Below are 13,582 nucleotides of genomic sequence, written 5' to 3'. Positions count from 1 at the left end.
TTTAGTGTCTAAACATTGGCAGCCATATTTGGGTAGTGTCTAAACATTGGCAGCCATATTTAGCTGGGTAGTGTCTAAACATTGGCAGCCATATTTAGCTGGGTAGTGTCTAAACATTGGCAGCCATATTTAGCTGGGTAGTGTCTAAACATTGGCAGCCATATTTAGCTGGGTAGTGTCTAAACATTGGCAGCCATATTTAGCTGGGTAGTGTCTAAACATTGGCAGCCATATTTAGCTGGGTAGTGTCTAAACATTGGCAGCCATATTTAGCTGGGTAGTGTCTAAACATTGGCAGCCATATTTAGCTGGGTAGTGTCTAAACATTGGCAGCCATATTTAGCTGGGTAGTGTCTAAACATTGGCAGCCATATTTAGCTGGGTAGTGTCTAAACATTGGCAGCCATATTTAGCTGGGTAGTGTCTAAACATTGGCAGCCATATTTAGCTGGGTAGTGTCTAAACATTGGCAGCCATATTTAGCTGGGTAGTGTCTAAACATTGGCAGCCATATTTAGCTGGGTAGTGTGGCAGCCATAAGCTGGGTAGTGTCATTGGCAGCCATATTTAGCTGGGTAGTGTCTAAACATTGGCAGCCATTTAGCTGGGTAGTGTCTACACATTGGCATATTTAGCTGGGTAGTGTCTAAACATTGGCAGCCATATTTAGCTGGGTAGTGTCTAAACATTGGCAGCCATATTTAGCTGGGTAGTGTCTAAACATTGGCAGCCATATTTAGCTGGGTAGTGTCTAAACATTGGCAGCCATATTTAGCTGGGTAGTGTCTAAACATTGGCAGCCATATTTAGCTGGCTCGTGTCTAAACTAGATATTTACACTGAAGTTCTCACTGAATCTGGTTTTGATGGCTTCACTCTTTGTTTCTCTCAGGAGACTCCATGACCATGTTGACCAGTCTTCTGCTTCTCAGTGCTGCCTTTGCTCTAGGAGATGCACGTAAGAGTCCACTTTTCTTGACTCGTTCTGTATTTTTCTCGTAGAAGACATGACTGACCTATAAATAATATTGTAGCTGTGTTTTGTAGCTCTTTCTCCACTAGCCTTTAAAGCCACATGTAACTTCTCCTTACAGATTCATTGCTTGAAGAAGACTTGTGTCCTTCCGGTTGGACCAAATATGGATCAAGCTGCTTAATGTTTTGTAAGGGAATACCCCCCTGTATTGGACAAAAATGAATGGGAAGTCATTGGCATCGGACAAACCATATACACATTGTCCAATACCACCCAATTCGGCGTTGATTCATGCAAAGTGTATTGCAAATGCCATATGGCAATTGCCAGTTGTAACACTAAAAATCCAACAGGTGGCGAATCCGCTCCACCTTGGTTTTTCATATTGGAAATGTAACCCAAGTCAACGTCCAAAAGCAAAATTTTGAAAAAATGATTTTTTTTGTCAACTTATCACCCCTTAAAAAGTGCTTTCTGGACCGTTTTTTGAAATTCTTTTGATTTTTTTGTTGTTGGTCAATTACACATGTGTAAGAACTGTATGAATATACTTTTGTCCAATTTTATTATCATATGTTTTTTTTTTTACATGCGCATAAGTAATATGTTTTGTCCATTTTCAATATGATTTCATAGGAAGTCAAAAGTCACTTTTTTGGGGGCCAAATGCCATAAGAAATTTGACATGCTCAAAAATCCTGCAGAAATGCAAAATTGACTGGCCAGATGAACTCGGGATGGCCTGGCAGTGATAGTTGTTCCTTTTCATCGCTCGTTGTGTTGACTTCATCATGTCCATTTTGTGATGTTTTTTTCACTATAGAATCATATTGCAAATGCACGTGCATTTGCAATATGTTTCAATGGGCATTTACCATATGAAATTTGACATGCTCAAAAAATGCAAAATTGACTGGCCTGATGAACACAGGATGGCCGAGCAGTGAGTTGTACCTTTCCATCACTCGTTGTGTTGATTTCATCATGTCCATTTGTTTATGTTTTCTGACTTTTGCAAAGTCACTGCATTTGCAATATGGTTCAATGGGCAGGTACCATCACGAATTTGTCATGCTATAAAAATCCTGCAGGAATGTGAAATTGACTGGCCAAATGAACTCGGGATGGCTGGGCAGTGATTCTGGTTCATCTCAATGGCTCGTTCGGGTTGATTTCAGAATGTCACTTTTGGTGATGGTACCTCACTGTTTAAACATATTGCAAATGGACAAGAGTCACCAGCAAGTCACCGTCCATCAGTCAATTAGATATCATTCTGACACCAAACTGACACTAAACCCACTTTTTCCAACTCGTTTAGTAGCCAACTATCACATACTTCAGAACTGGCCCAAAATTCACAACGCCTTCGGTTCAAACCATAAAAAAAACATAAAACACATAGTTACGTTCTAGCTGCAGGTCCATTTCTTATGTTATGTGTAGGCCAACTGAGGCGACCCCGAATCCCAAGTTTCGGCTCGATCGGTCATTTGGTGTCCGAGCAAAACCCTAATTGGTGCTGAAAATCCACTATTTTCCATGACTTGCTACGGGGTCCTTGAATGAGCTATCGGACAGAAACGTTGGGGTCTGTCTATATGGGCCAAGACGGTCACAATGCACCTAGTCTTGCGACTCTGGGACATTTCTAAATGTCGCCATTTTCGTGATGCAAAAATGAATTGAAGTCATTGCAAATGTACGAAGCTGTTTCTTGGTCTGAGAACCGTCTAGAGCCACGTAACTCACCACGCACTATCAACCTGAGGTCTAGAACAGGATTCTAAAGTTTCGGAACTCTAGGTCTGACTGTTCTTTTTTAGCTCGAACAAAGCTAACAATTTCAGGCACTGTCAGTCTCTACGCACCCCAATACGTCCCTCCTTACAAGTTGTGTGTCCGTGTGATTTAGTTTTCCTTTGAAATTTTATGGGAAAAATGACTGATTTACAGTTCATGGGGTCTGACTTTTCTAACCCTTCGAAACAGCCCCTGAGACACTAATTATGGCACTTCCGGTTGGCACAGGAAGCTATATAGTGGTCCTTCTGGTCTATATAGTGGTCCTTCTGTGGCTCAGTTGGTAGAGCATGGCGCTTGTAACGCCAGGGTAGTGGGTTCAATTCCCGGGACCACCCATACGTAGAATGTATGCACACATGACTGTAAGTCGCTTTGGATAAAAGCGTCAGCTAAATGGCATATATTATTATATATATTATATATTATTATATTATTATTATATTATTATATTATTATATATTATAAGTCAACACATATCCTCATTGGGTTATGCTTTTACAGAATCCTGAGTTTGAAGTCTTTATGTTAAGAATTGACTGATTTACACAGGGTTGAATGCACTATGTCTATCAAACTGCAGGCAGGGTATGGAAAAACAATTTTAGGGTGATTTTAACCACTTCCGGTTGGTCCAGGAAGCTTAGAATCAACACAGGTAGACCTCATACTGGCCTGATGGACTGTTACCAAATACAGGTTCATACGGCATTCATAACCCATATAGGCTTCAAGTTGAATTTAGGGGTGCAGGCAATGTATTCCTATGGGGAGAGAAGTCAATGCAAACTCTTTGAAGGAAACACCTTCTTTTAACTATTAAGGGTTAATGCCACACGGTCACGGCTAGGCTTGCACGGATCGGGAGGACCTCAGGTACGTTTCTGAGGTCGAATTGTGCTTCTCACCTTTACGGTTCTCTCACTGTCACCCAAAAGCAAATGACATTGAGGGCCAGTCTTCATTTACTACTTTTCTAATGGTCGCTGTGCTTAGACCGAGCGAGCTACGGTCAAGCGGGGCATCTTGTTGAACTCGGCACGGCCTAGAGAATATGGAAATGCCATTGTAGGCTTTGTGTGTCTTTAAGCACCGCACTTTGTCACTCCATTCTTGCTGTGTGTGTGTGTGTGTGTGTGTGTGTGTGTGTGTGTGTGTGTGAGAGAGAGCTTTTCTTTGACATCTGTTGGGAGAAATGACTGACTTACAGTTTATGGGGGTTGCCTAATCACACATATGAAGTTTTGAAAAGATCTGACCTTTTTAACCCTTGGAAACTGCCACTGTGACACCATTTAAGGCACTTCCGGTTGGCACAGTAAGCTATAAATAAACTCATATCATGATTGGGGTATGCCTTTACAGAATCCTGAGTTTTAAGTCTTTACGTTAAGAACTGAGTTATTTACGGAGGGTTTAGTGAGTGTGTGTTATTTCAGAAAATCATAGAAAATCACAGAAATCTCGCAGAGCTCCGCAGCACACTTTAAAAAGATTTGTAAGAACACCCTGCAACTGGATCTGTAACCGTTGAAAAAAAAACACCTATCCGTGAACATCACCAAGGTGTCGTTGTACGATTTCTCTTAAATGACGATAGATAAATGGCTGGTTCGTTTTTTATTGACACTGGAGGCTCCTTGACTTTGACGTGAAGTGGAAAAATAATTTCTCTATTTTAATTTTGGACCTTTAATCCCAGATAAATGGCCATAACTCAAAAACCGTTGAGGCCTAGACGCCATCTTGTTCGGGGCCTACTGCCCATTATGCCGAACCTACGCTCACCGAGTTTCGGCTTCGAAATATTTTCCGTTTTCGAGATATGGTCCCGTCGTGAATTGTGATGTTTTGTCCAATAGCAATATGATTGCTTATGCCCTCTTGTGGGGTTTTCCGGGACAGCGGAAAAATGACCAAAACGTGATTATTTTTGTCAAACGGAAACCGAATGTCCGACAAAGTTCATTTGATGACTTCCCGGTAGTTCCGGCCCTGCCGCTCGGCCCGACGCCGTCCGCAAATTTTACAAACGATTTCGGACGTCTAGTAAGGGACCATACATTTGCAATATGGACTTTCTCACTAACCATACAACAACTGCCGAAATGTTCCCTTAAGGTATGAAAGGACAGTAGCAGGTGCTTAACTTCTTAAGGGGCAGTGAGTTGCTTGGATGAAAGGTGCACAGAGGTGCCCATATTAAACTGCCTGCTTCTCAGTCCCAGTTGCCAATATATGCATATGATTATTCACATTGGATAGAAAACACTTTGAAGTTTCTAAAACCGTTTGAATGATGTCTGCGAGTATAACATAACTCATATGGCAGGCAAAAACCTGAGAAGATTTTTAACCAAGATCCTATTGAAATCACAGCGAGATATGGATGAGTTTGCACTTCCTACGGCTTCCACTGGATACCAACAGTCTGTAGAACTTTGTCTGATGCCTCTACTGTAAAGGGGGGCCAAATGAAAGGAGAATCAGTCAGGTCTGCCATGACCTGACAATGCGCGTTCACATGAGAGGGAGCTCTGTTCCATCGCTCATCTGAAGTCCATGTAATTCTCAGATTGGAACTTTATTTGAGATTTATGTTAACATTCTAAAGATTGTTTCAATACATAGTTTGACATGTTTCTACTGACAGTTACGGAACTTTTGGACATTTCGTCAGCCTTTAGTGAACGCGCTTCGTGCTAACGCGCTAACAAAAGTAGCTACTTGGACATAAATGATGGACATTACCGAACAAAACAAACATTTCTTGTGGGAGTCCTGGGAGTGCATTCCGACAAAGATCAGCAAAGGTAAGTGAAGATTATAATGCTTTTTATGAGTTTTGCTGACTGCACAATTTGGAAGTGAACTGTATGGCTTCCTTTTGTGGCCGAACAATCGTTTGTGGTGATTTCGCTGAAAAGCCTATTTGAAATCGCACACTTTAGTGGGATTAACAAGATTACCTTTAAAATGGTATGAGACACATGTATGTTTGAGGAATTTTAATTGTGAGATGTTTGAATTTGGCGCCCTGCACTTTCACTGGCTGTTGTCATATCGATCCCGTTACCAGGTTTTTAGCCATAAGACATTTTGAACTGAAAAATGGAAAGATCAAGGTGAGGTTTGTCCTTTGGATGATCTAAATATTGTTTGATATCATCTATTTTCACAATCTTAACAGAAAATATTCACAATTCAATGGATAATCATGAGGTACGATAAGGTTAGCTGTACTGCGTGCAGAAGACTGAACTGCTCTCCTGTATGCAGGTATACAGACGAGGCATGTCAATTGGTATGTTATGGAGATCACATTTACCATCCACCTCTTACCTCTTCAATTACTACCACCTGGGCCTCTACGTTATGGACAAAGTATTAAAACTATTAGCAAAAGTTGTCACCAGAAAAATCAAGGTATGAAATCTGAGCTTGTTTTGTAAATCTGTATAATTAAAATGTTCAAGGACCAGATTTCATTCCTCCCTACACCGCTGATGACTAACTGGAATCCTGTTCGATGTTGCAGTGCATGGTGAGCATTCTGGCTGTGGATAGAGATCATCAATACCCCAGATATAAAACATTGGGCTTGAAGCTCTGCTGGCATTTCACCTCATTTTATTTTATCTTCAAGGATCACTTACAAGGGGTTCTCTGAACATAGGGGTTCCCTGTAGTTACATTGGCACGTTACGGTCAGTAGTTCCAAAACATCCGGTGATTTTGCAGAGCCACATAAATTTAAATAAATACTCAATGCTGAGATACAATTGTCATGCATGGAATTTTGATTCCACTTAATGCAACCGCTGTCAGATATAAAAGCTATACCGAAAAAGCACACCATGCTCAAATCAAACCATACAGATATCCGCCATGTGGAGTCAGTCAGAAATACATTCGTCACTTACCTTTGATAATCGTCATCAGAACGCACTACCAGGAATCAGTTCCACAAAGGTTGTTTGATCACGTCCAGATACCTCATTTGTTTGAGCATTTAGTACACAATCTAAACTCACGGGCAAGTCCAGGCCAAAGTTCAGATTAAGTCATTAGTTTGTAGAAACATGTCAAGCGAAGTATATCTTCACTGTTTCAACCGGAGAATTCCTTGGTCTGTAGAAATGCGATGGAACACAGCTACCTCACGTGATCAGCTCATACCACTCTGGCAGACCGCAGACTCATTCAGCTCCCCCCTCCACAGTAGAAGCATCAAACAAGGTTCAAAAGACTGAATTAAGTGGAAGCTTTAGGAATTGCAATATGACCCAATTTCCACTGTATCCTGGCTAGGCAAAGAATTTAAAACTACAAACCTCAATTCCCGGTTTGATTTTCTCTCTGGTTGCGCCTGCCATATGAGTTCTGTTATACTCATCCATCATTCAAACAGTTTTAAAATCTTCAGAGTGTTTGCAATGCATATTCTAGCTTTAAGGACTGAGTAGCAGGTAGTTTACTCTTGGCACATTTTTATCCAAGCTATTCAAAACTGCCCCCCTGTCCTGACAAAGTTAAACATACTGCATCATGTCACAGGTGTGCATCTACCAAAAGTTAAGCACGATGACAGTCCTGGTCCTGGAGGCACATATAACATTAGGGTTGTGGGTTTGAGACCCACAGAGGACCAGTAAGAAAAAGTACTAACTACAACGTTCAATAACGCATGAGACAAAATAGTGTCCACATTTTATTGGCTGCAAACAATTCCTCAACATTTGTGTAGTAACTGAGACGTCATTTAACAGCAACAAAGCTTCCCATGAAGTATTAAGGACAAAGACACTACGGAATAGCATTGCTGCTTTTAATTGATACTCTGGCGAAGCGGCAGGAGCATCAGGGAGCACACAGAGGGCAAGCTCCTTTCACATAATGCATTGTCCCAGCGCTGTTGACCTGAAGACAAAACCAGAATATTCAGCTGTACACACAGAAGGAAAGTTAAATGAACTAGGAATAAGTTGAATTTGATGACTGATACGGAGTTTACTGTACCTCCAAAGTTGATATGAACACAAGACTCTCTGGCACCAGCACCAGGCCTTCCTTCAGCCCAGTTCTGGTGATCAAAGTCTGAGCCATCACTCCAGAACCACCGCCTGTCCTGAGGGGGGGGGATTTCAGAATAAAGACTAAATGTAGTCCTTCCTCTACCACCTGAAACCAAACAGTTTAAGCTACCACTACTTCAAAACCCACCGACTGGGACTGTTGCTTGTGTAAAGAACCTACAGTCGACTCCTCACATTTGCAATCATCCCGATGCCTTTCAAAGACTATAACAAGTACACAACTTTTGAAGCAAGAAACCCCATACACGTGGTTACAAGACTGAATGGAAGAGATTACTTTGATCAAATTTATACTTACCTAGAAACATTTTACATGAGTATAAAGGCATCCTGAAGTTGACAGTAAAATAATTTAGCAGACTCATCTAGAATGACCTACAGGGTCAATTAGGATTAAAGGCGTTGCTCAAGGGCACATCCGATTTCACGGAGTGAGCTCTGGGATTCAAACTAGCCTTTATTGGCCAACGGCGAGGCTACCTGTCGCATGGCAACTCTTGATATTTTATATGGAAACCATTACAATAGCTGTTAAAAAGCAGCAGCTCCTCTTCCTGGGGTCCACACAAAATGACATTAGAACATTGACAACTCAGACAGAACTACATAATCAAATTACAGGTGGCCTACGTGCCACATCTCCCATTTTTAACCAGGTTTGCTGTTCACTTGAGCAATATGAGATGGAACGGCGTTCCTTGCAATAATGGCTCCATATATCACTGTAGGCTTAATGGTCCCACCTTAACAGAATAAAATCCACCAATCCAGGTAGGAGGGAAACCAACAGTCTTGACCAAGACCAACGCCTGTAGAAACTGGTCCTCCTCGGAGCTGTGCACAGATGCCAGGTTTGCGCCAAGGTACTCGACAACGTTGGGTACAGACACCAGTTGATCACCAAGGGACACACAGTATCTCTAGAGAAGAAAGTATTTATTTAACTAGGCAAGTCAGTTAAGAAAATTATCTACAGTAACAGCCAAGCAGTAGATGGGAACAAAGACATTTCATGTATTAGTCAGTCAGCCTTGCTGAGAATTTGTCTTCTGGACTCTCAACCAAATATTGACCATCGCAACTAATTCCTTTTTAAATGCTTAAAGATACTAGTTTATCTCAGTCTTAAGCCGTGTCCTGTGGGTTCCACTATACAGGAGGCACGACTCCACATTAAAAATTAAAAATGTATAGAAAATTCCCATCTTAAAGGGAAGTTCAGTATTTCACATCAGTCATGTGTTGCAGTTTAAGAAAGTATCACCTTTAAGGTGTCAAAGAGCTCATTTCAACTACACTTCCCCTTCAAATACACATTAGATGGTAAGGGTGATACCTCTGCTTCAGGCCAGCTCCTCGTAGTCTTTACAAACATTAAACAGATTGATCCATATTTGGTCCAACTGGAAGGACACAAGTCTTCTTCAAGCAATAAATCTGAAAGGAGAAGTTACATGTGGCTTTAAAGTCTAGTGGAGAAAGAGCTACAAAACACAGCTACAATATTATTTATAGATCATTCAGTCACCTCTGCTACAATAAATATACAGAACGAGTCAAGAAAAGTAGACTCTTACTTGCATCTCCCAGAGCAAAGGCAGCACTGAGAAGCAGAAGACTGGTCAACATGGTCATGCAGTCTCCTGAGAGAAACAAAGAGTGAAGCCATCAAAACCACAGATTCAACTCCACATACAGTAGATTAGAACAGGAATATGTCTGCTTTCCTAAATGCCAACCTATTCCCTAACCAGGGTTGAGGAGAATTTCTGGGCAGGTATTTCTCTCCACTCAGACAGAAGTAATAGAGTTCTAGTTCCCAAATGTAGAAATGTCATTCAGGTTTGGTTATGGCCAAATCTGTCAGAAGACAAGCATTATGATTGAACACAGTTATATTCTGCTTCTTTTATTATCCAACAAAAATAAAAGCAAAGTACAAAATGCTGGTGGCTTGTAACACCAGTAGGGAAGGCTTAGTGGCTTGTAACACCAGTAGGGAAGGCTTAGTGGCTTGTAACACCAGTAGGGAAGGCTTAGTGGCTTGTAACACCAGTAGGGAAGGCTTACTGGCGTGTAACACCAGCAGGTAAGGCTCAGTGGCTTGTAACACCAGCAGGTAAGGTGAAATGGCCACCAGGAAAGGCTGTGATAACATGTGGTGCTGGAGGGAATACACCACAGCTCAATATTAGACCTATTAATTAATGAAGCAAGGTCTAAGGACATTCCACTGCAAAAGCTTGCTCGTAGATGCCATGGTTCAATAAGGTACCTGCTAGCAGTATGGGGTCCCACCTCTGAAGAGCCATCCATAATACACTAGATGGTTCTGATAAAGCACCATTTACAGCACTGAGCAGTGATCAATAACTACATCTAGTTTAGACAAGGCCCATCCAAATATGGCAGCCAATGTTTTGTTCTGGCTTTGCACATCCATGTTTCCCCTACTTCCAGTCTGGCCCAGCATGGTGCCCATATTGTGAGGGTGATTAGCTAGACAGCTGCACACAACATGGAATCCATTCAAAGTTGATGGGGGGATAAAGTAATAACAGCCTTTCATAGTTTGTTCACTGAGACACAGTGCAACAGGCAACCAATCAGAACAGTCTACAGGATTATAGATGTTGACATTCTGCAGGCAGGAACCATCATTATACCATGTCTCATCTCACAAGCTGTAACACTTCCCTTCCAGTTAAATTAAAGGTCTAATACTGGGCCAGCTGCACCATAACAATACACATGCTAGGATGAACAGGATAGTATGCCAAAATGCAGGGAATTAAAACCCTAGAAAAGTTACAATAGCAGGAACTTACTTTAGCCAATTAACAACAGGAACAATAAAGGAACTGGGACACCACAAATGCTGAACAAATCCAAGCAGAACAAGCTGCTTATATACCAGAAGAATGGAAGAGGAATTGGTGATTAGCAGAGTGAGTTCAGGTGTGGTGAGTTAGCAGGAAAGGGGCGTGTCCAGAGGGTAATTGGGAGTTCAATTATGCCCACTGAATGCATTTTTTAATGATCATATACAAATAGTTGTTTTGCAGGACGATACCTTGGTGCAGACCATGATGATACCTTGGTGCAGACCATGATGATAACTTGGTGCAGACCATGATGATAACTTGGTGCAGACCATGATGATAACTTGGTGCAGACCATGATGATACCTTGGCGCAGACCATGATGATAACTTGGCGCAGACCATGATGATAACTTGGTGCAGACCATGATGATAACTTGGTGCAGACCATTATGATACCTTGGCGCAGACCATGGTGATACCTTGGTGCAGACCGTGGTGATACCTTGGTGCAGACCGTGGTGATACCTTGGTGCAGACCATAGTGATACCTTGGTGCAGACCATGATGATACCTTGGTGCAGACCATGATGATACCTTGGTGCAGACCATGATGATACCTTGGTGCAGACCATGATGCTACCTTGGTGCAGACCATGGTGATACCTTGGTGCAGACCATGGTGATACCTTCGCACGGAACATGATGATACCTTGGTGCAGACCATGATGATACCTTGGCACTGAACATGATGATACCTTGGTGCAGACCATGATGATACCTTGGTGCAGACCATGATGAAAGCTGAAGGTCTGGAGGAGAGAGAGTGAAAGTAGAACCAGGGTTTGTTGTTGGGAGAGAGGTAATGGAGAGGGGAGAGGTTTGGTGAGGACATGAGGAAGGGAGAGATGAGGAAGGGAGAGAGGAGGAAGGGAGAGAGGAAGAAGGGAGAGAGGAGAGGTTAGGGGAAGACGGGATGAGGGGAGAGAGGAATATGAGAGAGGAGAGGATGAGGGGAGAGAGGTATATGGAAGAGGAGAGGTGAGGAGAGGATGAGGGGAGAGAGGAATATGGGAGAGGTGAGGAAAGGAGGAGGGGAGAGAGGTATATGAGAGAGGAGAGGTAGGTGAGAAAAAGAGAGGAGGAAAGATAATGGATCAAGGTGTTAAAGGGATGTTGTGCGGTTTTGGCAATTTAGCCCTCTTTCATTAGTTTTGAAGGAAGTTTTGAAATGAACTACTATAGCTTCAACACAATTTCTAACTATGGGAGCAGATGCCAAAGACTTCCAGTCATTGCGCTGACGCTAGTTAGCGATCGCTGGAAAAACTACCTTCAAAGTCCTTCAAATGGCATGCAGAGACAAAACCTGACTCCGTGTAAGAAGAAAAGGGTTTTAATTTGCCAAAATATTGCAATATCCCTTTAAGGAGGAAATAGCACCGGTTCCAATCCAAGTGCCATTTATCAAACTCCAGGCGGTGCAATGGTCAGATGACATGAAAATAGAGCTCTTTAGTCATGATCTTCAGTGGTGGTTTTGGTGTGGAAAAACAGAAGCATTTGCAGAGAAGTACCTCATACCTACAGTAAAATATGGTTCTGCATCTTTAACGTTATGAAGGTGTTCTGGTTCTGTGGTCCTTTTTCAGTTCAACGGCATCATAAACTTTACCAGGTACCAGGTCATTATAGTTCCAAAAAAACTAGTTATCTCTGCTGACGTTGGCCTCAAGTGGATCTTCAAGCAAGACAAAAACCCCGAGCACACATCAAAATCCACAATGAAATGGTTAAATGACCACAAAAACAATATGTTGCAATGTCCATCACAGAAAGGCCTGTATTAGGCCTGAAAATTATTTTCCCCAAATGAGAAACTCACACTCTGCAAATATATTCCAGTTTGGCTCTACAAAAAAGAGGATTAATGTGCTTCATTTTTAAGAAGGTAATTGGCCTCTTTAGTTGTAATACAAACCTTATCAAAACATATGGGGTGGTCGCCTAGTGGTTAGAGCATTGGACTAGTAACCAAAAGGTTGCAAGATTGAATTCCCGAGCTAACGAGGTACAAATCTGTCATTCTGCCCCTGAACAAGGCAGTTAACCCACTGTTCCTCTGCCGTCATTGAAAATAAGAATTTGTTCTTAACTGACTTGCCTAGTTAAATAAAGGTCAAATAAAAAAATACAGGCCTATGGGCTCAGCTACATGAGGTGTGGCACTATTATTTGAAATAGTGGCCAAAGAAAAGGTATGCACAGTTTCTTGAATTACACTGGGCATCATGCAGAAATGATAATATATAATTCACAAGTTATAGAGTAATATTGTCATCCATCAGACTATTCTTGATTTAATCTTGTCTTTACATGTACTAAATGTGTGAAAATTGTTTTGATTTAGAATTGTCAATTATCATGCATCTGTCTGGAAACAGGGGCCATAATGTATTATTACAGCTCAGGTGAATTTAGATTTTGGCTAGATGGGAGCAGTGTATGTGCAAAGTTTTACGCTGATCCAATGAACCATTTAATTTCTGTTGAAAATGTTGTATCAACAGTGCCCAAATGTGCCTAACTGGTCAGTATATACATTTTCAATTAGATAACTGTACACTCTCCTCAAACAATAGCATGGCATTTTTTCACTGTAACAGCTACTGTAAATTGGACAGTGTAGTTTGAGTAACAAGAAGTTAAGATTTATGCCCGAATAAGACATGTCTATGTCCTGGGAAATGTTCTTGTTACTTACAACCTCTCGCTAATCACATTAGCGCACGTTAGGTTAACTGAATTGGAGAATTTAGTGTGTGTGTGTGTGTGTGTGTGTGTGTGTGTGTGTGTGTGTGTGTGTGTGTGCGCACTCGTGCTTGT

At 41.7% G+C, this 13,582-nt stretch overlaps 2 protein-coding genes across 3 annotated transcripts in view; one reads left to right on the top strand and one right to left on the bottom strand.

Moving 5' to 3' along the window:
* Positions 1–13,582, top strand: part of LOC118382519 (ladderlectin-like) — a 37,006-nt gene that overhangs the window by 6,732 nt on the left and 16,692 nt on the right. The gene's annotated exons all lie outside the window — the stretch shown is intronic.
* Positions 7,478–13,582, bottom strand: part of LOC118380235 (ladderlectin-like) — a 43,441-nt gene continuing 37,336 nt past the window's right edge. Inside the window, exons 1-6 of one of the 2 annotated variants that reach the window (XM_052497984.1) lie at positions 10,704–10,799; positions 9,453–9,518; positions 9,212–9,312; positions 8,619–8,795; positions 7,799–7,907; positions 7,478–7,699 (exon numbers count right to left, since the gene is read on the bottom strand). In XM_052497984.1, coding sequence (XP_052353944.1) covers positions 7,608–7,699; positions 7,799–7,907; positions 8,619–8,795; positions 9,212–9,312; positions 9,453–9,510 — 537 coding nt within the window. In that variant the 5' untranslated portion in view covers positions 9,511–9,518; positions 10,704–10,799 and the 3' untranslated portion in view covers positions 7,478–7,607. Of the gene's footprint in view, positions 7,700–7,798; positions 7,908–8,618; positions 8,796–9,211; positions 9,313–9,452; positions 9,519–10,703; positions 10,800–13,582 lie in introns of those variants that run through there. The other variant, XM_052497985.1, reaches the window with a different exon arrangement.

The sequence above is a fragment of the Oncorhynchus keta genome, chromosome 35 (genome assembly GCF_023373465.1).
Source record: "Oncorhynchus keta strain PuntledgeMale-10-30-2019 chromosome 35, Oket_V2, whole genome shotgun sequence".
NCBI classification, from domain to species: domain Eukaryota; kingdom Metazoa; phylum Chordata; class Actinopteri; order Salmoniformes; family Salmonidae; genus Oncorhynchus; species Oncorhynchus keta.
This window is presented reverse-complemented; position numbering and strand designations above follow the sequence as displayed.